Source organism: Electrophorus electricus, chromosome 17 (assembly GCF_013358815.1).
Source record: "Electrophorus electricus isolate fEleEle1 chromosome 17, fEleEle1.pri, whole genome shotgun sequence".
Classification (NCBI taxonomy): domain Eukaryota; kingdom Metazoa; phylum Chordata; class Actinopteri; order Gymnotiformes; family Gymnotidae; genus Electrophorus; species Electrophorus electricus.
Window position 1 is genome coordinate 10,931,259 of NC_049551.1, and position 23,243 is coordinate 10,954,501.

At 47.4% G+C, this 23,243-nt stretch overlaps 1 protein-coding gene across 3 annotated transcripts; it reads left to right on the forward strand.

The window, feature by feature from the left end:
- The first annotated feature begins 1,773 nt into the window (after positions 1-1,773).
- urm1 (ubiquitin related modifier 1) lies at positions 1,774-15,033 on the forward strand. Of its 3 annotated transcripts, none has more exons than XM_035535199.1 (6): positions 1,774-1,911; positions 4,359-4,429; positions 12,702-12,783; positions 14,084-14,132; positions 14,273-14,302; positions 14,604-14,627. In XM_035535199.1, exons 1-6 carry the CDS (start codon positions 1,847-1,849, stop codon positions 14,610-14,612), a joined length of 306 nt encoding a protein of 101 aa, XP_035391092.1. In that variant the 5' UTR covers positions 1,774-1,846; the 3' UTR covers positions 14,613-14,627. The 3 variants fall into 3 exon arrangements, with proteins under 3 accessions (XP_035391092.1, XP_026862795.1, XP_026862800.1); XM_027006994.2 differs by lacking the exon at positions 14,604-14,627 and adding an exon at positions 14,795-15,033 and having other exon boundaries at positions 1,786-1,911; XM_027006999.1 differs by lacking the exons at positions 14,273-14,302; positions 14,604-14,627 and adding an exon at positions 14,795-15,033 and having other exon boundaries at positions 1,828-1,911.
- Positions 15,034-23,243: the final 8,210 nt, after the last annotated feature.

The window sequence follows — 23,243 nt, forward strand, 5'->3', positions numbered from 1 at the left end:
ATTAACCTAGGAGGCTGTGAATGACCGCAGTAACCCCTTTTGTTGGCCTGGTGTTATTGGGTTTGAAAAGTCCTGGGACATACGTCATATCTGACCAAAAGACACTGAACTTGAACTGAACTCATAAATCTTCCTTTTGTCTGTGAAATGTGTGTAAATGCGCACACAAGTGATGTGTCTCGAAAATGTAAGAAGACTCAGACACTTCCATTGTCAAATTTCTGTATGTATGTGTGTGTGTTCATGTGTGTGTTTGTTTGCGTGTGTCTGTGTGTGAGTGCGTGTCCCTGCTTGTACATATGTATGAGTGTGTGTGTGTGTGTGTGTGTGTGTGTGTGTGTGTGTGTGTGTGTGTGTGTGTATGTGTGTGTGTGTGTGTGTGTGTGTGTGTGTGTGTTCACAAAAGCACATGTACCCTGGCTTTCTAAAGTAAGTGTGTCATGCTATAATGACTCCACAGAGAGGAGCTGGGAGTGGAGCTATGATGCAATCTCGGGGTGTGCGTGTGTGTGTGCGGTTGTGTGTGTGTCACCCTCCTCACAGCTGTGCATCCAGCCAGCTCCGTGCCAGTCAGAGACAGGCCCTCCTGACACTGTTGACACCACGATGCCCCTGTCAGGACTGGCAAAGACACAGTGGAGCTGCAGGTCCTGCAGCACGCACAGGCAGATCTGAGTGTGCAGACAGCGTGGACATGTCCGGGGACGTGGGGGTCAAATGCATGGGGGTGATGGTTAACTGCTGGGGGACAGTCGTAGCTCAGTTTAAGGAACTTGAATTGTAATGGGCCCCTATTGGGCCCCTGAGCAAGGCCCTTAACCCTCAGTTGTTCAAGTTGTATAATTGCAAGGTGCTTTGGATAAATGTGTCAGCTAAATGCCATAAATGTAAATAAATGGGACAGTGATCATGGACACACTATAGAAAGAAGGGAAGGGAACATCCCTCCCTGTTCCAGTTCTTTGTTGCAGGCTAATATGTCCTACTGATTCCCATTCATTTAGCTGTTTTTGACCACAAATATATAGCTTTGCACTTTCATTATTCAACTCTGTATTATCAAATACAGTTACATGTATATGGCATCACACCCACACACAAATTCAAATTAGAAGCATAAACCAGAACTTCTCGTGGATGTCAGTCCAGGATTGGCCGCTATGTGACTCTTGCAGCCGATCCCTCCCCAATTAACCCCCCACCATATCCCACCACACCCCCCACCACACCCCCACCCACCCCCAGGCCCTCCCAGCCCCGCTCAGACTACACATTACCACATGAATGGCCGCCTGCAAAGGGCCAGCGGCTTCGGACGGCAACAGAAGGCACGAGATTTGCAATTCAATCTGCCACCCCGAACGGGACAGACCCGTCAGCAATATGATGGAAACTGAAGCAGTTTGGAGGAAAGAGGAAGTTTAGTCATATGGGGAACCAACATACTCTGCAAGGATATAATGAAAAGGTCTAAATTATTTAAAAGTTTTAAAAATAATTTAAACTAAATAATTCATGTAAATTCCTTAGGCTTAGGCTTAAATGCACTGTCCACAAAATCACTGACTGTAGTTCTGCTATCAATTAAATTAAATCGAATTAAATAGTAACATATATTATGAATTGTATTTAACATTCGTTCATTTGGCTGTGGGTTTATCCTTTCTGTTGATAAATTTAAGACAACATAATTACATGCTTATTTTTGCCACAAGTATTAAACAGGGCAGTAATATATCTTGCACATTAAAGCGGTACAAATCTGAGGAGACTTCATCTGGCCAACCCACTAGAAGGAAACTGCAATAGGATTTGCTCAAGAAGCCCTTACTTCCTGTGACGTAGTATGATTACTTCCTGTTCGCAAGGCAGCATCATGGCGGTGCCCATCGCGATACATCTGGAGTTCGGGTTTGTATCTGAATCGGTACATCGTTGCCATTTGCTTACAGTTATTTAATTGTGTATAGCACATTTTAGTCAACGCTGCCAGACATACATTAACACTTGCTATACGTATCCGTGGCGCGACCGTGAAGCGAGTAAGCAAATTAGACATGCTGGCGCTCTGAAGCGCGCTTCAGTCTTGGGTTCGGGTGTTCGGGTCTTCGGGTGTTCGGGTCTTCGGGTCTTCGGGTGTTCGGGTCACCGCCCGGGGTAGGTACGTAAGGCTCGCGAGCCCTCGCGCGTGCTCCTGCTGTCACATTAACTTCACGCGTGCAAAAGCAAGTCGGGTTGCAGGAGACGGACGTGCAAGACTCCGAACCTTCCCCAACAGACCCAGAAGCTTCCCCAACAGACTCCGAACCTTCCCCAACAGACCCAGAAGCTTCCCCAACAGACCCAGAAGCTTCCCCAACAGAGAGGTGTCTCTTCCTTTGGATGCGTCACAGTTGTTGTGTCGCGTGTATGATGACTATGCCTCCTCTATGAATCTGGCACTCTGTGGTCTTTTGATCAGACACTAAGATGCTTCTAAATGCAGTTTTATGCTAGTTTATTGGCGCATATTTTATATTTTAGTTTATTGGCGCATATTTATTTATGTTAGATGAGCCCCCCCCCCCCCCCCCCCCCCACCTACCTTATAGTTTTCTGCCAGAGTTTTATTGAGGTGTGATTAATAATGAAATTTATCTAAAATTCTAAAGTGAACAGATATCTGCCTTAAAATATAGGTTTTTAAAATAAGAAATGTAGCCTTTTTCACAAAGGAGTGGCTGAAACATACTAACCCAAATTATGATTTAATGTGGCAAGTTTTACTAAATCATTTTATATGAACTAATAAGAATCAAGTAATTTTTGAAAGACATAGTACACATTATTGTCATTTTTTTTCCCTTTAAAAATCACCTCATTTATGTGTATACAACCACATTTTAATTTCCCTGGCAGTCTATTAAACATTTCAAGGCAAAAAGTGATGCCAGACCTGGACTCTTAAATCAGAGCTTGTCCTCGCTAACGCAGTCACCCCTCCGTTTGACTTTATTTTTCTCCATCGTTTAGTGTGTACAGAGGCCAGAACCCTATCCGTTGCCTGTTGCTCTCTGAACAAAGCATATATTGAAGCCAAGAGTGCAGTAAAAACCTAACGTTTGGCACCAAATAAAAGGGCTCACATCTTTCAAGTCCCAGAGTCGTGGGTCATGCTCTGTGTAGAGAGAAGAGAGTGGCTCTGCTGACCCAGGCGTGCAGGCTTAATGTGGCAGTGTCTCGCTGGCCTGCCTGAACACGGGCCGCCAGCCAAGCCTGAGCTTCTGGGGCACAACTGGGACATTCTCCCGGAGATGTGAGCGCCCTTTATCAGGCCTGCACCTGCCTCACGAGCTCTCGCTCTCTCCGTTTCACTCGCCATGGCTGCGTTTGACTGACATGCACGCCATCTCGCTTTCAGGGGGACGCTGCCTGTCTTTTTTTTTTTTATCCGCCTTTTGCAGGGTTTTTTTTCGATTTTGTGTATTAAACTGTATAGAACAAAAGCAATCCCATGCGCTTATATGGATGTGAAAGGTTCTTGGTGTTCTCTCTCCCTTGCGCGCAGTCACAGTGACGCCGTAACTTGGACCGATTCTTGTGGTCCCCATCACCACTGGCTTTTGCTCCTGCCGTTCCTAACTGGGACCTTGGAGATGTTCGTGTGTCTTTCGTGACCGACGTGGCTGGCCAGGGCGCGACTCGTTCTTTGCGTTTTCTGTTCTGGCCATCCCAGCGGGTCGAGTGGCTCAGGCTAAACGGTAAACAGGCGCTGCTTGGGAAGCTCCGTCGCCGGCCGTCTGGATCCAGCAACCGTGTCTTCCTTTAGGTATTGATCGGCTGCTTGAGGTGGGGTAGAGCAGGGCGGAACTGAGTCCTGCAGGCCTGCAGCTTTAGGCTGAGCGTTGGTGGGATGTTTTTGGAGCAGATGTGTCTTCCTGTTGCCACACAATGGTGAGAGCCTAATCCTCTGGTAACTGAATGAAATGGGCAAAGATAGGAACTCCTCCTTTTACTGGCTGATCACCTCTTCCATGGAATCCCATGACACCTCTCTGCAGGGAATCCTGAAAGGCATTCATATGGAGCTTTCCCTTCAACCAGAGTTCTTTAAGCCATCACTGCTGTTAGGAGAACACTGTGTTTTACAAACCTTCTTATTTGCTAATAGCTAGTAGCAAATCATTTCATCATCAGCTTGTGCAGTGTGTGCAATGTTTGGCATCTTGTGTGTAGCATAACAGATGGGTCTAAATTTGTGTGTGTTGCTGATGTTTAAAAGTTAAGTTAATCCTTTGCTTTGTTTAGATCAGGTCTACCGTAGGAACCGTTTCTACATTCTCATGTAAGGCCTCTTATGCTGTTGGTCTTGTTTTCAGAGGAGGAGCTGAACTCCTGTTTGATGGAGTCAAGGACCACCATGTGACACTGCCCAGCCAATCAGAACCCTGTAAGTACAGTCAGAATCGTCTCAAAACTTTGTTGTCAGGGCTTTTGTTACATTTCCTCACTCTCAGACAGCTTTTGCAATTTTGGTGGAATATAAACTAATATTTAGGTACGTGATCATTAATGCGACAGCAAAAAATTATAAGAAATATCTCTTCATAGCTTCAGAAGTGACTTTACTCCTTTTCCTTCAGAAAATAAATTCCTACTATTCCCAGTATTGATTAGTTAATTCCATACATCTTGACCCCGTCTCACCCTGAGGTCCAGGCCTGTAATGCCAGTACAGTAAACCACAGCATCCTTTTTCTTCTCTACATTCTACCAAGTCGAATTCATCATGTGCTGTACACCTTCCCTCAACACCCGCCCCCCCTTTAAACTCTGGCTTATGAGGTCCCATGCTCAGCCCAGAGAAGGTCTCCAGATCACGGTCGGAGTGTTGGAGCTGAGGGCAGTGGGGTGTGGTGTTTGGAGCTGAGGGCAGTGGGGTGTGGTGTTTGGAGCTGAGGGCAGTGGGGTGTGGTGTTTGGAGCTGAAGGTAATTTCCTTTGTGCTGGCCTAGCATTGGTTTTGCCCTCACCAGACATGTGCCTGAAAAATAATTACTTTCACATTTTTCTCTCTCTCTCTCTCTCTCTCTCTCTCTCTCTCTCTCTCTCGCTCTCTCTCTCACCCCCTTCTCTCAGCAACAATAGAGCCAAACCCTCTCTGTCCACCTCCTCCTCCTCCCCTCCACCACCAACATCTGTGCGCCTCCTTGGACTCAACCATTCTCTCTCTAACTGCTCCATTATTGGGTCTCTTTCACTTGTAAATGCAGCCAGTGATACTGCTGATGGGTCTTTTATGCCCAGTGCTGGGGTCACTGGAAAGGTATGGATTGGTTGGGGTGGGGGCACTTAGGAGGCCTATCAAAGAAGGAGGGTACACTGTGACAAAGCACACGTTCTTTTTGAGTGTGTGTGTGTGTGTGTGTGTGTGTGTGTGTGTGTGTGTGTGTGTGTGTGTGTGTTTGGGGGGGGGTGTAGGACTAGCGCCTTCCTCCCCCTCCCTTGTTGAATTCCTCCAGGAAGCCTGCAGGAACTCTGAGGTGAAAGGGGTGTTGGGATGAGGGCAGTAAGGTCCATAAAGCTCAGAGTAGTTGGGTGGAGCGGAGATGGTCTCCAGATCAGGGCCATTGTTGGAGCTGAGAGTATTGCGTGTAGCGGAGATGGTCTCCAGATCAGGGCCATGGTTGGAGCTGAGAGTACTTGGGTGTAGGGGAGATGGTCTCCAGGTCAGGGCCATGGTTGGAGCTGAGAGTAGTTGGGTGGGTGTAGCGGAGATGGTCTCCAGATCAGGGCCATGGCTGGAGCTGAGAGTAGTTGGGTGGGTGTAGCGGAGATGGTCTCCAGATCAGGGCCATGGCTGGAGCTGAGAGTAGTTGGGTGGGTGTAGCGGAGATGGTCTCCAGATCAGGGCCATGGCTGGAGCTGAGAGTAATTGGGTGGGTGTAGCGGAGATGGTCTCCAGATCAGGGCCATGGCTGGAGCTGAGAGTAGTTGGGTGGGTGTAGCGGAGATGGTCTCCAGATCAGGGCTGTTTTGCTGATTGTAATTCAGTACACTGGCTCATCATTAATGAAAGAGAAGGGAAAAGACCAGGTGTCCTGGAGTGTTTGATGCTGAAGGCTCATCCAGTTCAGTTTCATAAGTTACACCACCTCGGGGACATTTATGTAAGGACGACTGAGGGTGGTTCACATTTTAAGGATTGATGGTTCCGCGCCTGGTGTTCAGTGAGAGTGGAGCGATGCCTGTTTTAAACTGCAATAAACCTCTGTGTTCCAAAAGCAGTCGATCACAGACGAAAGGTTGTTAGCTGTTACTCAAGACTGGTATGTCTTGAGCACATGCTTCCTTTATACATAGTTTGTAATGTAAATTGTGTATAACATTTAGGCTCCTCTGTGTACATGCATGTTCGTGTGTGTGTGTGTGTGTGTGTGTGTGTGTGTGTGTGTCTGTGAGTATCTGTGATAGCATGTGTGTGTCTGTGCATAGCCTCTTTTCTGGCCTGAGTTCGGGAACATCTAGCATCCATAAAACAACAACGGCACTAACAACAGTGGGGTCATCACTATGGTGCTTGGATCTCCTCGACAACCTGTCCACAAAAGTGGAACGCAGGAGGGAATGTGGCCAGCGGGACCTTCCTGGGGTCAGGGATTGACCTTGGAACTCCGGTGTGGGTGTGGGTGTGTGTGTGTGTGGGAGAGACACACAGAGGGATATTTCACTATGTCATGGATGACTGGCTATGATTGCTTAGACTGACTGGGGGTTCAGCACACCACCACTCCCCACCCCCCTGAAAAGAAAAAAATTCTGTCATATGCTCCAGATTCCCCTGAGTGATTGATGGCGTGAGCCCAGCTAGCCCCGCCCTCAGCCACAACCCCCCCTGAGCTGGACACACACAGTCACACACACGCAGACGCCATTGTCACAAAAACGCATATCACTACCAAGATAAATGGCGTCAGCTCCTCCCCCCCCACCGGGCAGCAAATAATGATGATGTTGAGCATCGTGCGGGCAAGAGAATGAGCGTTAGCTTAGCGCTGTGCTAAACTAGGCTACCAGCCTTCGGGCGCCTACACGGCGGCTATCCCAGCATGCACCTGGGTGCTGACGTGGCCTGCCGTCCTGGCCCCTCCCCATCCACCGCTCTCTCCTTTCTGTGACCGATCAAGGGCTGATGGAGATGGTGGGTGCCCTCCTCTCCTCTGCCTTCCTCTCCTTTTTTTAAGGATAAAGGCACTTCCCCACTTTTAGTTTTTAATTTAATTTTTATTAAAAGTTGCCCCAGCCAAGGAGCGATAAGGACGGAAGCAATTGCTTCTGTTTTTAGCATCCCGCTTTTGGTGGGAGTCGATATTCATGGCCCGCGTGCTGTGCTGAGGCACGCATCACTCTTCTTTATAGGTGCTGGGGTGCAGGCCAGTCGTCCTGCAAGGTACAGCGATCGTTACACCTCTGCAGAGGCTGACAGCCATCCAATTAACCTGAAACAGTCTCTACTGCTCACCCCCTGCTTTCCACGCTGAAGCAACAAACACAGACACACACACACACACACACACGTACGCGCACACACATGATCACATGATCACACTCTGATGCTGACAATTCTAAAATCTCTATCACTAGCAGGAACCTGGCGTGTGTGTGTGTGTGTGTGTGTGTGTGTGTGTGTGTGTGTGTGTGTGTGTGTGTGTGTGTGTGTGTGTGTGTGTGTGTGTGTGTGTGTGTGTGTGTGTGTGTGTGTGTGTGTGTGTGTGTGTGTGTGTGTGTGCTACAACAGCCTGTACCACTGCCTATATTACACGTATTATTTGTCAAGGCTTTTGCCGCCCGTCTCGTCTTGATCACACAAACCGCTGTATCACAGAGCGTTGGATGCTCCGTTGCCGTGCTGATATGTCATCTCGTCTCCTTAAACACAGAACCCCCCACCCCCTCCTCGCTGCAGAGGTTTCCGAGCCCTCCAGAGACCCCGGTGACGTCCCCCTTCTCCAACCTGCCTACCGCTGCACTGCCCACCGACGGGTGGAGACGCCTGTGTGTGAATAACACGGTTTCGTCTCGGGTCCGGGGTTGGACACCACCTGCGTGTTGGGCTCCACTGGTCCAGTATAGCGCTATATGCCTCCTTGCCTCATTGATTCTGAATTGTTAAATATATTAAAAAAACAGTTTATACAACAGTTTAATTATTGAAACTCGTACTTTGTAGTATTATGCAGAAATATGCAAGGACTGTGCAAGATATGCATAGACATAACGTGGGTGTCTGTGTGTGGGGGGGTGTGTCCTGTGTGTGTGGGGGGTGTGTCCTGTGTGTGTGTGTGGGGGGTGTGTCCTGTGTGTGTTGGGGGGGGTGTCCTGTGTGTGTGTTGGGGGGGGGGTGTCCTGTGTGTGTGTTGGGGGGGGGGTGTCCTGTGTGTGTGTTGGGGGGGGGGTGTCCTGTGTGTGTGTTGGGGGGGGGGTGTCCTGTGTGTGTGTTGGGGGGGGGGGTGTCCTGTGTGTGTGTTGGGGGGGGGTGTCCTGTGTGTGTGTGTGTTGGGGGGGGGTGTCCTGTGTGTGTGTGTGTTGGGGGGGGGTGTCCTGTGTGTGTGTGTGTTGGGGGGGGGTGTCCTGTGTGTGTGTGTGTTGGGGGGGGGGGGTGTCCTGTGTGTGTGTGTGTTGGGGGGGGGGGTGTCCTGTGTGTGTGTGTGTTGGGGGGGGGGTGTCCTGTGTGTGTGTGTGTGGGGGGGGGGGTGTCCTGTGTGTGTGTGTGTTGGGGGGGGGGTGTCCTGTGTGTGTGTGTGTTGGGGGGGGGGTGTCCTGTGTGTGTGTGTGTTGGGGGGGGGGTGTCCTGTGTGTGTGTGTGTTGGGGGGGGGGTGTCCTGTGTGTGTGTGTGTTGGGGGGGGGGGTGTCCTGTGTGTGTGTGTGTTGGGGGGGGGGTGTCCTGTGTGTGTGTGTGTTGGGGGGGGGGTGTCCTGTGTGTGTGTGTGTTGGGGGGGGGGTGTCCTGTGTGTGTGTGTGTTGGGGGGGGGGTGTCCTGTGTGTGTGTGTGTTGGGGGGGGGGTGTCCTGTGTGTGTGTGTGTGTTGGGGGGGGGGTGTCCTGTGTGTGTGTGTGTTGGGGGGGGGGTGTCCTGTGTGTGTGTGTGTTGGGGGGGGGGTGTCCTGTGTGTGTGTGTGTTGGGGGGGGGTGTCCTGTGTGTGTGTGTGTTGGGGGGGGGGTGTCCTGTGTGTGTGTGTGTTGGGGGGGGGGTGTCCTGTGTGTGTGTGTGTTGGGGGGGGGTGTCCTGTGTGTGTGTGTGTTGGGGGGGGGTGTCCTGTGTGTGTGTGTGTTGGGGGGGGGTGTCCTGTGTGTGTGTGTTGGGGGGGGGTGTCCTGTGTGTGTGTGTGTTGGGGGGGGGGTGTCCTGTGTGTGTGTGTGTTGGGGGGGGTGTCCTGTGTGTGTGTGTGTTGGGGGGGGTGTCCTGTGTGTGTGTGTGTTGGGGGGGGTGTCCTGTGTGTGTGTGTGTTGGGGGGGGTGTCCTGTGTGTGTGTGTGTTGGGGGGGGGTGTCCTGTGTGTGTGTGTGTGTTGGGGGGCGGTGTCCTGTGTGTGTGTGTTGGGGGGGGGGTGTCCTGTGTGTGTGTGTGTTGGGGGGGGGGGTGTCCTGTGTGTGTGTGTGTTGGGGGGGGGGGGGTGTCCTGTGTGTGTGTGTGTTGGGGGGGGGGTGTCCTGTGTGTGTGTGTGTTGGGGGGGGGGGGTGTCCTGTGTGTGTGTGTGTGGGGGGGGGTGTCCTGTGTGTGTGTGTGTGTTGGGGGGGGGGGTGTCCTGTGTGTGTGTGTGTTGGGGGGGGGGTGTCCTGTGTGTGTTGGGGGGGGGGGTGTCCTGTGTGTGTGTGTGTTGGGGGGGGGGGGGTGTCCTGTGTGTGTGTGTGTGGGGGGGGGGGTGTCCTGTGTGTGTGTGTGTTGGGGGGGGGTGTCCTGTGTGTGTGTGTGTTGGGGGGGGGGTGTCCTGTGTGTGTGTGTTGGGGGGGGGGGGGGTGTCGTGTGTGTGTGTGTGTTGGGGGGGGTGTCGTGTGTGTGTGTGTGTTGGGGGGGGGGGGTCCTGTGTGTGTGTGTGTGTTGGGGGGGGGTCCTGTGTGTGTGTGTGTTGGGGGGGGGGGGTCCTGTGTGTGTGTGTGTTGGGGGGGGGGGGTCCTGTGTGTGTGTGTGTTGGGGGGGGGGGTCCTGTGTGTGTGTGTGTTGGGGGGGGGGTCCTGTGTGTGTGTGTGTTGGGGGGGGGGTCCTGTGTGTGTGTGTGTGGGGGGGGGGGTCCTGTGTGTGTGTGTGTTGGGGGGGGGGTCCTGTGTGTGTGTGTGTTGGGGGGGGGGTCCTGTGTGTGTGTGTGTTGGGGGGGGGTCCTGTGTGTGTGTGTGTTGGGGGGGGGTCCTGTGTGTGTGTGTGTTGGGGGGGGGGTCCTGTGTGTGTGTGTGTTGGGGGGGGGGGTCCTGTGTGTGTGTGTGTTGGGGGGGGGGGTCCTGTGTGTGTGTGTGTTGGGGGGGGGGTCCTGTGTGTGTGTGTGTTGGGGGGGGTGTCCTGTGTGTGTGTTGGGGGGGGGGTCCTGTGTGTGTGTGTGTTGGGGGGGGGTGTCCTGTGTGTGTGTGTGTGTTGGGGGGGGTGTCCTGTGTGTGTGTGTGTGGGGGGGGGGTCCTGTGTGTGTGTGTGTGGGGGGGGGGTCCTGTGTGTGTGTGGGGTCCTGTGTGTGTGGGGGGGGGGGTCGTCCTGTGTGTGTGTGGGGGGGGTCGTCCTGTGTGTGTGTGGGGGGGGGGGGTGTCCTGTGGGGGGGGGGTGTCCTGTGTGTGTGTGGGGGGGGGTGTCCTGTGTGTGTGTGTGTGGGGGGGGGTGTCCTGTGTGTGTGTGTGGGGGGGGGGTGTCCTGTGTGTGGGGGGGGGGTGTCCTGTGTGTGGGGGGGGGGGTGGCCTGTGTGTGTGGGGGGGGGGTGGCCTGTGTGTGTGTGTGTGTGGGGGGGGGTGTCCTGTGTGTGTGTGTGTGTGGGGGGGGGTGTCCTGTGTGTGTGGGGGGTGGCCTGTGTGTGTGTGTGTGTGGGGGGGGGGGTGTCCTGTGTGTGGGGGGGGGGGGTGTCCTGCGTGTGTGTGTGTGGGGGGGGTGTCCTGTGTGTGTGTGTGTGTGGGGGGGTGTCCTGTGTGTGTGGGGGGGGGTGTCCTGTGTGTGTGTGTGGGGGGGGGGTGTCCTGTGTGTGTGTGTGGGGGGGGGTGTCCTGTGTGTGTGTGTGGGGGGGGTGTCCTGTGTGTGTGTGTGTGGGGGGGGTGTCCTGTGTGTGTGGGGGGGGGTGGCCTGTGTGTGGGGGAGGGGGGTGGCCTGTGTGTGTGTGTGGGGGAGGGGGGTGGCCTGTGTGTGTGTGTGTGTGGGGGGGGGTGGCCTGTGTGTGTGTGTGGGGGGGGGTGGCCTGTGTGTGTGTGTGGGGTCCTGTGTGTGTGTGTGGGGGGGGGTGGCCTGTGTGTGTGTGTGGGGGGGGGGTTGGGGGTTGGACGTGTCCTGTGGGGGGGGGGGGGGGTGTCCTGTGGGTGTGGGTGTGGGTGTGTCCTGGGTGGGTGTGGGTGTGAGTGAGTGAATGAGGGGGGAAAAAAGAGAATTTTAAAAAAGATATATTTTTGACCAGTGATTGATCTGTGTTTCCAAGCTTAGGCTTTGTTGTCTGATTCCTGATTTGGGGTAGGGATCCTTTTCGTATGGATCAGCCTTATATCTTGCAAAACAAACACACACACTGGCATAGAGACAAAATGTTAATCAAGTCAAGTTTGCTTTCATCCCGTGGAAAAACGCTTGCACCTTCTCTAATGAAACGAAAGTAAATTCTTATGAGCAAAAAGCGTAGAGCTCATTCTAATATACAGATAACCTCATCCTTTCCTGCGACGTGTCCGTCACCCCTCTTTGAAGAGGGAAGTGGTTTGATCCGGAGATGGAGACTGGTGACTCTATGTTGATGTTGAGCTTGATGCTGGACCAGAGACATGCTCTCTGTTCCGCCATTGTTAGCAGCGTAGCCTGAGCACGTTTGTGCTCTCTCTCTCTCTCTCACACACACACACACACATTCATTCTCCATCACAAGCCAACCTGGTCAAAGCACACGTGTCCGGTTATATAATCTTCACATAGCCGGTGTTTAACGTTGCCATCAGTATAAGCGCGTGTGACTGGTTTTGGACACCCTTGTTGGTGTGTCTTAGAGAAGGAAGCTTGCCTCCACAGTGGATCTGTCTAGCGTGTGTGAACTAAAAGCACCGCAGTGTGGCAGGGTGCTGGCTGAGTGAGCACAGCTCTGTCAGAGCCAGGGCAGACAGCCGAGCTGCCCCGTTAATGCCACGTTCCGCGTTCCAGGCGTAGGCTTCCGCGCGTCCTTCGCCTTATTTGAGATGTGAGGGTATTGGGTTTGTCCCCGTCGGTCATCTCTCTGCTCCTCCATGGAACCGGGCCGGTGTGGATGCTGCCTTAAAGTCGCTGGGCAGGCACTGCTGCGGTCAAAAGCCTCTCGTTTTCACCAGAAGGATGTGTTCCGGGTTAGGGTCAGGGTATTCAGGGTCAGGTTTAGAGTATTCAGACATCACTGGCGCTGCCGGGGCGTCACACGGTTTTCGCAGCCTCGCGCCCGACCAAGGCCCTGTCGCGCCACTTCGACCGTGGGGCTGGCTCTCTGAACTCTGACCTCTAACCTTTGACTCCCTGTTGGCGCTCTTGCAGGGGACATGAAGCAGCTGCTGGTCTGGATACGAGGGAACCTACTGAAGGAGAGGCCTGAGCTGTTTGTGCAGGGTGACTCCGTGTGAGTACACACACACACACACACACACACACACACACACACATGCAGAGGGAACCTACTGAAGGAGAGGCCTGAGCTGTTTGTGCAGGGTGACGCCGTGTAAGTACACACACACACACACACACACACACACACACACACACACACACACACACACAGAGGAAAGCAGTTGTTGTGGAAACATAGAGACACACATTTACTCAAGAAATATAACACATTCCAAATGCATGGGTTTGCTTTCAGTAAGGAGGTGTTAACCATGTTATTTACCCTCTGAGGGTTGGCGGTCCTTTGATAGATATGGCACAGCAGAACAACAGCTTCAGTGAAGCCGTGGTTTTTACTTTTATTTTTTAAGCGGATTTGTAGATAGTTCATGTGTGAGCACAGTATTAGTAGGATTATTATCAAATTTGTGTTGTTTTAGCATTCAGTGATTTGGATTATATTTATCACTGTGTTTATGATTTTTTTTCATTTGTTTGTTTGCATGACTATAAACAAATTATATAAACATATTTACATACATACAGCTTGCAGCTGTTGTGTGTGGTTGATTTAGTATATTTAATGTTTCATTGTAAGCAAATGCAAAGGAGATGCAATTCCCAAATTTGTCTTTAACCCAATGCAGCAACAATTCCCAAATATGTCCTTTAACCCAGTGCAGCAGTAGAGGTGCGGCTCCCGCTATAGGCTGCTGCGTGATCTCCGGCTGTTCCTACGCCTCTCCTAGTTGATGGAAAGTGCAATCTGTTATTAACACTTCCATGAACAACTCGGGGATGTGACGCCTTTCAGACTGTGTGTGTGCGGACGCGCGTGTGTGGATTTTTTTTTTTTTCATACAATACACTTGAGAGAACATCAAATCGCTTTAAATTTAACGTGTTTCAACAGCTGTGGGGTGTTTGTATTGTATATCTCCACCATGCAGTGAAATGGTTGTTTTATATGTATTTCAATTATTTTTAATTGCAGGAATAGTGATTGCACTGGGAAATATAGTGAAGTAATAAATATTTCCTGTTAGTTTAAACATTGATGTTACATCTGAATGTTATGGTAGAATAATAAGTGTGATGGCCTGTGTGTGTGTGATATCTGCATTTATACATGTTTCCTCACATCTGTTAAACGTGCCAGTACAGGGTTGCATACTTCCGAGGAATCATGACTTTTCTTTCTCTTTGTGTGTCTCTATTGGAGTTCCTTCTGTATTGTCTGGGAGCGTCTTTGTGTCGCTGTTATCACTGCTGACCGTATCAGCTAAACGAGCCTCTCCGTTTCCCTTACACAGGAGACCTGGTATTCTCGTACTGATCAATGACGCAGACTGGGAGCTGATGGTGAGTTGTGTGTGTGTGTGTATGTGTGTGTGTGTGTGTGTGTGTGTGTGTGTGTGTGTGTGTGTGTGTACGTGTGTGTGTGTATTTATACCTCCTCAATCACTCCACTTTCTCTTTTTTAATGACTTTTTCATTTTCAGTTGGTTGGCAGATTCTTCTCCATTCATCTGGTGTGTAAAGGCTGTGCTGGGTGGCCCTTTCAGGAAAACACGTATTGGCATCAGCTTGTAATTTAAAGAAACACAATCAATGAGGAAAAAGTCAATGTCTTGAAAACTGTCAATGATGACCAAAACTCACAAATCAAGCACTGATTTAAAGTTGAATGTCTGTTTGGATCGAGCATCTCCTTTATGGCTTTACATAAATCAAATCTGTAATTGCTTTTAACATGATCTCTCCTTCTGTTTCTGTCTTTTCTTGCACAGTAAACATTAAAACAAGTGCTTTTCTTTTTCAACCCTTTTGTAGGAATATTAGGTTTGGACCATTTAAGGTGATTGTGGTGGTTTGTGTGTGTGTGTGTGCGTGCGTGCGTGTTTGTGTGTATGTTTGTGTGTGTGTGTTAATGTCTGGGGGGGGTTGTTTTGTTTTGTTTTTTCAGTAAATAACTAGAAATCATAGCATTTTCATGGGGTGTGTGTGTTTAATGTCCTTTGCAGGGTGAGCTGGAGTACCAGCTGCAGGACCAGGACAACGTAGTGTTCATTTCCACACTTCATGGAGGTTAACCGTCTCCAAAGGATGCTAAGCTCACACATGCGTATGACTTTACGCTCTACACACTGCTCCATCTAACCCAATCCTACAAGCCGATCTTGACTTGTTCTGAATTTTAACCCAATGGTATGGAACTTTGCTGGAGTGTGGTTTCGACCCCGAACAGCTTCCACTTTAACCCTCTGCCTGCCTGGATTAGATGGATGGGGTCAGACTGGCCACGCTCAAGAGGTCATTCTGTCTAGCCAGTGTCCAGATGGATTCTCCAGAGACTTTGACTGCCTATCACTCTCATGTCAAAGGCAGAATTATCATTATTATTTAGTTAGTGTTTAACATACCAAGAGATATGTATGATTACTGTTTAAGTACATTGTCACCGTTTGCGTTTAAATAAATAAATAAATAAATAATTTTTTTGGGTATGCTTACTTATTTGCCTGCTTACTGATATAGAAAGGGGATTGTTTTGAAGGGTATAGCTGTAGAGGCTTCAAATGTCCGTCACTGCGGGTTCATTTTGGAGCCTCATGTCTAATACTGTTCAGCTCGTTTGTCTTATAGCCCCGAGTTTGCTGGATTTGTGGAGCTCTTCTTATCATACGCTCCCTTTTTCTTGGGACATACTAGCGTCTTGGTCATTGCAGCTCTACGCCGCTTTGTACTCGCACTTTGCCCCATACTTTGAATTAAGGACACAACCTCTTCTTTTCTGCAGACTGCGTTCAGTCATTTTACATTTTTACCATGAATATCTCTCTCATTTCCCTTATTTGCCTGTCCTGGCGTTCGTCTGAAATATTCATTAGGGTAACCTCTAGGATCCCCCTCGCGACCAAAAAGCTCTCTGCTGATCACTGGATTTGCAGCGGAAAACGGTATAATAATAGTAGCCTAACGATAATCCAAATGCTAATGAGTCCGAGGAAGAAGGAAAAGGCCATGTTCGTGTTTGAGCGGTGTGTCTGGCGCGGTTTCAGGGCCAAGAGGAGTAGGCTAAATACTCGTTTTCCCGTGGTGTGACCTGAATCGAGGTCAAGAGTTAAAATATGCGGTCGGCCCTTACGGTTCCTAATGTACCTGAAAAGTACATTTTAAATGTGTATCCAAGATGGGGGAAAATCGGAGTATTTGAGAGTAAATGTCTTTCTTACGTGACCGTTTACCCGCCACTGGCTCTTCAGGTAGCAGTAAAAGCGCGTTTCGTACGTTGAGGACTACTGGATATTAGGAGAACCAGAGAGCCCAAATGACACCAATCCAGTGCATAAAAGCAGTTATACGTTGCATATTCATGGTTATCCGCTTACGATGGAGTTAATTGCCAATCACGTTGTCTTTTTCAGGTGTGGTTCTATCCCGCTACACTTGTACTGCTCTATGCCGAGGCGTTTTCTTGGAGCCGATACAGATCGTACACACTCTTCCCTCTCCGCCGTAACTGGGGTAGCACATTAGACGATCTGAGAACAGCCCTGCTAAGCCCACAATGTACATCTGTATATCAAAAGCTATAAAGTGTCCCGCAGGCAAGTCTATAAGCTTTTGAATTCTGCTCGTGCGGGCAAGCCGGGCTACTGTATTTTAACCCTGCAGCGTATAGCGTCAGACGCTCGAGCGCCACTCAGGTATGCACCTGCCGCGCGCGCCCTGCTGTTTTAGTCTGCAGGCTACATTTACAGCTTACATTGGCTGCTGATGTGCACTTCACGTCCTGCTGTCTGGGGAACAAACTGCTACAACCTTGAAACATGAGCACGGAAAACACAGCAATACGTTTTGTCCCAGCCAAGCTAATTGAGAACGATATTTAAAAACCCCAGACATGCTTGTAAATTATCTCATGGATTGTAGGCTACAACACAATAAGTAGACCTAACCATGCAGCGATTTGGTTGGGGGCGGGGGCATGTTGCACATTCTTAAGGTTGTTTTCTTCATTTGAAAAGTGAACTGAATAAATCCGCTTAGCCAACAAATACAAGTTGGTAGGTGCGTGTTATTTAGTGTGGACTACGGAGATTGCACAGGCGTACCAGAGACACAGTTTATATAGGACATACGTTTTAGCAGTGCAAAGGCTAAACTATAATTAGTCCAACGTGCTTCTCCACCTACTTCTCTCTGCAAACGTCTGCTATATTCTCTCCTTAATTTCGAATGCCTTATGTTTAGCCTAAAATTTGTCATTATATTGTATTTCATGCAAAGAAAATAACGTTCATAACATGCAATATTTATAAATTGACAAAAAACACAATAAAGACACAAGGCGACTAACTACGAGGACGATCAAAGTACAAATATAGAATGATAAAATAGTAAATAATGATAAGGTCGAAGATTAGTATATGTTTTGTGCTTCAAAAACAGTTAGACCCCATTAGAGGACTATCCCAGTTTTGGGTTACACAAATGGTGATCTTTTTACGTTTGTCGCCAATGGCTTCCGTTGGCGGACGCTCGTAACGGTCAGAGCTGACCGTTAACGGTGCACCGTCAGTAAGAGCAATAGTAGATGTGGACTAACTATTGCGTTAGCGCATTATTTGTAGTCATAATCTTCAAATTCAACATTTTGTTTTATGAAATAGTTAAACTATGCTATAAAGAACGTACCAAGAACCAGCAAACATGAATTCGTTGACTTTTAGTTGTGCAAAGTCTGGACTGATTTGACTGCCGTTTCTCAGTGGACCAGGGAATACACTGGTGTTGAACTGTGAAGCAATGAAAGTGGTCATAGTCATACTTTCCATTCAACAGTAGTTGATGATTACAAGATTACAACAAATAATGTCTTTGCAATGATATCAGACGAAACAAATTGGTAGAGACCGATTCCCAAGACTATTAAAGACTAACCCTCTTTTGTTGGGTATTTTAGAGTTTTTTGGATCAGGTTTTCTTGTGTTATCATCACAGGATGACTTCACCGCTATTATTCGCAAATGCGATCTTCAGATCTTCATGTTAATAATTCCACAGTGTGAAGGAGGAAGCATGTTTGTATATATGTATAAATTCAGCAGTCTAATTGCCCACGTTTGTATTTTAATTTTATCTCATGCCATCTTCTTCAATGCCAAGTTGTTATGCTTTCGTTTGAATAACCTAACTACAATCGAAGATTAATGTCTATGATTACGACGATAAAAATGTAAAATAATATTTGTTCACGTGTTTCATTTATTTATTGATAGACTGATTGTAAAGAAGTGTCTAATGAAAAGAAATGTCCTAATGCTAGAATAAGGCCTGCTGAACATGGTTGCGCCAGCAGTTTACCAGTGATACGCACGTGGTGAGAGCGAAAGGCCAAATCGGTGCCTCCCAGCGTCATTAAGAAGACCCCCCCCTCCAGCCACCCCCTCCAAACGCCACTTCTGCAATACGTCACCAAAACTCAGTATAGTTTATTTTGCAATTTATTGAATTTAGCTGTAGTGGTGTTTATAGTTATTGGTACAACCAATCGACTGTATTAAACAGGATTATGAAATGTAGTTAGGCCTACAGTAATTCCACATGCCCTTGTTCCAGTGAAACTTTAAAGATGAATCGTAAGGGACACTACGACTTTTTCGACAGGCCTAAATTTTAATGCACGAAACCCAACAGAAATACACACCTAGACGATGCACGTCCTTTTGCTTTATGCGTTGTTTATACCAAATAATTTTGTCTAAAATAAATTGCACAAAATTGAACAAATTGCTCAGTTAAACAATTTCCAACAATTGGACGAGTATGAACATGGTATGATAAAGTAGCAGAGTGCTCGAAAAAAATGACGTTTTAGATAATCCAGTATCAATAAGTTTTTCACCACGTAGTATTATGCTGAAAGATGGCTCATGCAGTTACCTACCATGCACTAATAACATGCACCACTTTTGGTCTTGCAGCGTTACACGCAGTAGGCCTAAATCTTAACTCGCAGCGTGTGTGCAGGCTATAATTTAGCGCCACGTTGTTTAGCATTTCTATAAGTTAACGGCCTCTTTACGATGTAGTTCCTGAACATGATTGGAAACAATCAATATTTGCTTAAATAATCCGATTATTTAATCATTCTTTTCTCTGATTATGCAGTTCATCATATGCACAGTATTAGATTTCTACTATGAAAGTGTACAGAAATAGAAATGCATGAAACGGAAAGATTTTCAGAATAAATCTTAATTTTATTTTTATATTACCTTAATTACTTCATAAATAAAACGTAAATCAAATGATGTGAATTTCAAACAATATGTCGGTCATTTTACCAAAGACATTTAGAGAACATGAATAGTCTATTTAGTACGGAGCAACGGCTAAAGACAAGTCTGGATTTCCTCAGAACGGAGATGTAGTTGAATCTCCAGCAACAGATGTCCAGGCACAATTCTTGGTTTGAATTTACATTTTACAAGAATTGCGTTTGGACAATCAATTTCTGGGACTCCTAAAGGCGACTCTTCTTTTAAAAAAAATACACAATTGGAACAATCGCACAAATAACGTGCTCCAGCATATTGCAAGGTGATACGAAAATAGCATAGAAAATCCAAGAATGTACTTACGCGGATGTAAGCATATTATGTTCAGTTTTTTTTTTGTGTGTGTTGTTTGTTTTTGTTTTTTTGACAAATTAAGTTAAACATTCGTCTCTGACATATTTATTCCATGTCTTCTACGTCCATTCTATTTCTCTTTTTAAAGTAACAAAGGTTAAAAGTTCATCGTGTTAGCTGCTTGTCATTGTAACGACTAGTAACAAAATAAAGCCGCGTAAAATGCAACTTATTTGCTCTGTAATATCATAACTCGAGATCTTCGAATATAAATGGGTAAGAAATGCCGCCCAAAAGTTGAGGTCATTGGAATCGAACTAGACTGTCGTACAATGACGACAAATTCTATACTTTTAACACATTAAATAACTGAATAGGCCTGTCGAAATTGTCCTACTGAAACGAAATAAATCAACTAAGCAAACGTTAGTTTTACAGTTATGGAACCTCCAGGCCGGCGCATAGGCTTCTAAACATCCTTGTTAAAGCGTTGGAAAATACAAAGTAAAGTTAGTTGTAGTTATCACTAATCTTTTTGGGCACCTGCTATGAATAGCCTTCATTTATATTCCACACAGTTTCTAATCAGTAACTCATCAAATCATATCAGAGTGAAAATAGGCAAGTTAAAAGGGCAAACTCAGCTTCTAAGCTTTCTAAAGTCCGGAGTGTTGATCAAAGAGTCATGCTTCGCCATTTCTGCACCTGTAAGGGCGCACATTCGTGTAGTTCCACACCGCGTCATCGGGCAAACGGGAGATGTTTCCTTTGGTATTTTCAAGGACCAAAAACTAAACAAAAAACCCAAAACCGTTTCCAGTCAGTCTTCTGGAATATATACTTAAATGAGACACTAATGCGCAGTAAAAAGCATCTTGTTACGGCGTTACTATAAAGCAAGAGGTGCAAAACGAAAACGTTCATTCCTGCGCGCTCCGCGTCCGTTCCCACGACGTGCGCTGTATCCTCACTCTGTGCACGCAGCGAAAATGGTTAAAAAACCTAAGCAGGAGGCTTTGGGTAGGTCGCACACCCCTAGCAATGCCTGGATGGGACGGTTCTTGCGGAATGGCACTGGCTCCCTCGTTCCTCTGTGGGTTTTTCTTGGACTCCCATAACAATACCGGTGTTGCCACGACGGAGGGCGAAAGGGACTGGGGATGATCTTCGCTTGGTACTGGATTTGAATAACACCATGGGGTGATAAATGTCCATTGTACTGTTGAAGTAATGAATCTCCACTGTCTCCTATTGCACGCAAGCCAGCAGCTGCGAGCGAGGGACCAGCAGCCTCTTAAAGACACAACAGCCCCATTTTCTCCCCCCGAAAGTGATTACAATCCGTACACTGTTTATTCAGCGCCAAAACGTACTGTCAGAACTGCATGACGTTTGTTTCTGGCACTTACGTTTAAGACGCACGCTCGGAATGATTTCAGACTACTAAAACATGTCAGCATGTCAGCCGTTAGAAAAGTCATCTAGTTACAACCTTTAACTAGAATCAGTAACAAATGTTACGGTACACCTTTATAAACAAACGTTTCGTAATATCATTATTATTATTATTATTATTATTATTATTATTATATTATAATTTGTATTTATATAATAATAATGATAATAAATACATTTTTGACAACTTGATGGGTATTGTTTGTTTATTATTACATTTGTAGGTTTCACGATAAACGAATAATCTGTCACTTGTGTAGTCTGCTTGTTGTATACAGAATGGAATGCAGTATTGCTGACTGGCCTTTAGGCCTAGCTATCTGAAATCTCCCTCACACGGCTATACCACTGTAGGGTGATGTTGGCAGTTTGTGGGGAAAATGTTTTTTTACAAGAAAACGATCTGGTCTGGACTGATCCTATGTACCATGCTGGTATTATATACCATGCTGTTTGGCAACGGTGACAAAAAATGTTCGAAAGAATTATAGCAGCAAATGATTACGATGTGTCCTGATAAACCGACTGGGGCATCTGAGCTAAGACAGTCAACCTTACACTTGCTGGCTAAAGGGAAATAAACAACAGTCCGTTCTGAATGTTTGTGGTACGTTTTGATTTAAAATGATTAGGGTTATATAAGCTAGTGCAGTGCTAAATACTTTACAATGAATTGAAATAACCCATGCAGTCTCTAGTGAGTGCCGTTCAAAAACAGGTGCATATGACAGTATCTTTAAAGTTATAGCGCAAATGTACTTTGCAATGATTTGCTACTTAGGGCCACACAAGTACTGGAGTACAGGTGTAAACGGACGGAAAGGGGAATCAGGTACTTCCATCCCTTCTGCAGGAAGAATTACCGCGTGCCTTAGCACGTCACCGCGGCATCGTCCGCGCGCGCTGGAGGACTGTCGCGCTGTCACTTCTCTCCTAATGAATCATTGGCTAAAGCCCGCCTCCTGGGTCCCGCCCCTCCCTCTTAAAGTGAAACCGTTTCATCCTTTCATCCGTCTCTCTGAAGCAGGCGAGTTAACCTTCTCTTCTTTTCCGCGGGGTGTCATGCCCGCCCGCAATTCATTGCTCATTTGGAGCGAGAAAGAGTGTCCCTGCTGCCGCCTTTTCACGCGCGCCTTCGCGAGCGTCTCAAGAGCGGGAATCTCGAGGCGAGCCATAATTAGCCGCGTTACTCTGGTGCAGTAGGTCTGCCTCCGCTGTTGAATCATGCTGCCTTGCATGTTTGCACACTGCAGTTTTTAACACTTAATTACGTTAGCTCAAATTACGCTGTTTTTATTTTTAGAGTAAATTTGCGACATACCGACAGTCTTAATTAAGCACAACTAACAGATGCAATACAATGTGCCTAATTAAAATGTTCAGCGCTCGTTTTATAATAAAAATATTAGAAATCAAAATTTTATAATCACATTTTTTTCAGTCATTAATGGCATATATGCTACAGCGCGTCAGGTTTTAAAGCATAGCCTAATTTAATTGTTGTTTTTAACCATGTGCATACATACAAAGACGCTAATCTCAGCCGCAAGTTGGATAAGCCCTACTGAGGAAGATCTTGTGAAGTCATGCACACGGAGAGAGAGAGAGAGAGAGAGAGAGAGAGAGAGAGAGAGAGAGAGAGAGAGAGAGAGAGAGAGAGAGAGAGAGAGAGAGAGAGAGAGAGAGAGAGAGAGAGAGAGAGAGAGAGAGGTAGACGTCTCCAGCCTTCCCACTCTGTTTCATTCATGGATAAATGTTTAACCCAGGGGCTGAAAGGAGCAGTGGGGAACAGGAGGCCAGATCCACAGGGCAGGCAATGAAACGGCCCCACAGAGGAACAGAGGGGGGAAGACACACAATAGTTCAGGGGGAATCCTGCCATAAGTCTCTCCTGGATAAAGGCAGCTCTGCTGGACTGCTTAAACTGAGAAACTGATTGGATCTGGCTTCCTCAACATCTGTGGGATTGCAGTGCATCACTAGCAAGATCTAACACAACCTGTACTGGTTGGCTTTCAGTATGTTATATCGGAGATTCCAGCAGATCAGTATGAAATCATTAATGGAATTAACCAAATGGGGAGTAGAGATAAGATAAGAGACTGCGGTTTGTATATAGATCTGTGAAAAGTGAGATTGTCAGATATAAGTTATGTTTGGCTAAACTCAATATAGTTTTTAATAAATACTCTCACTAACTTTATCCATATACTATATTTGTCATGTTTTGCCATTGGCTTTATTACAACAAAATGGTATTATATATTTTCTTTCCCTAAGTGCAATCCATACAAGGTATGGAGTATCTGCCTTGGTGGAATAGGGAAAACCGCTGAAAAGTAAGTCCCTGGATGCCCTCTTCATTGATCTATTTCAT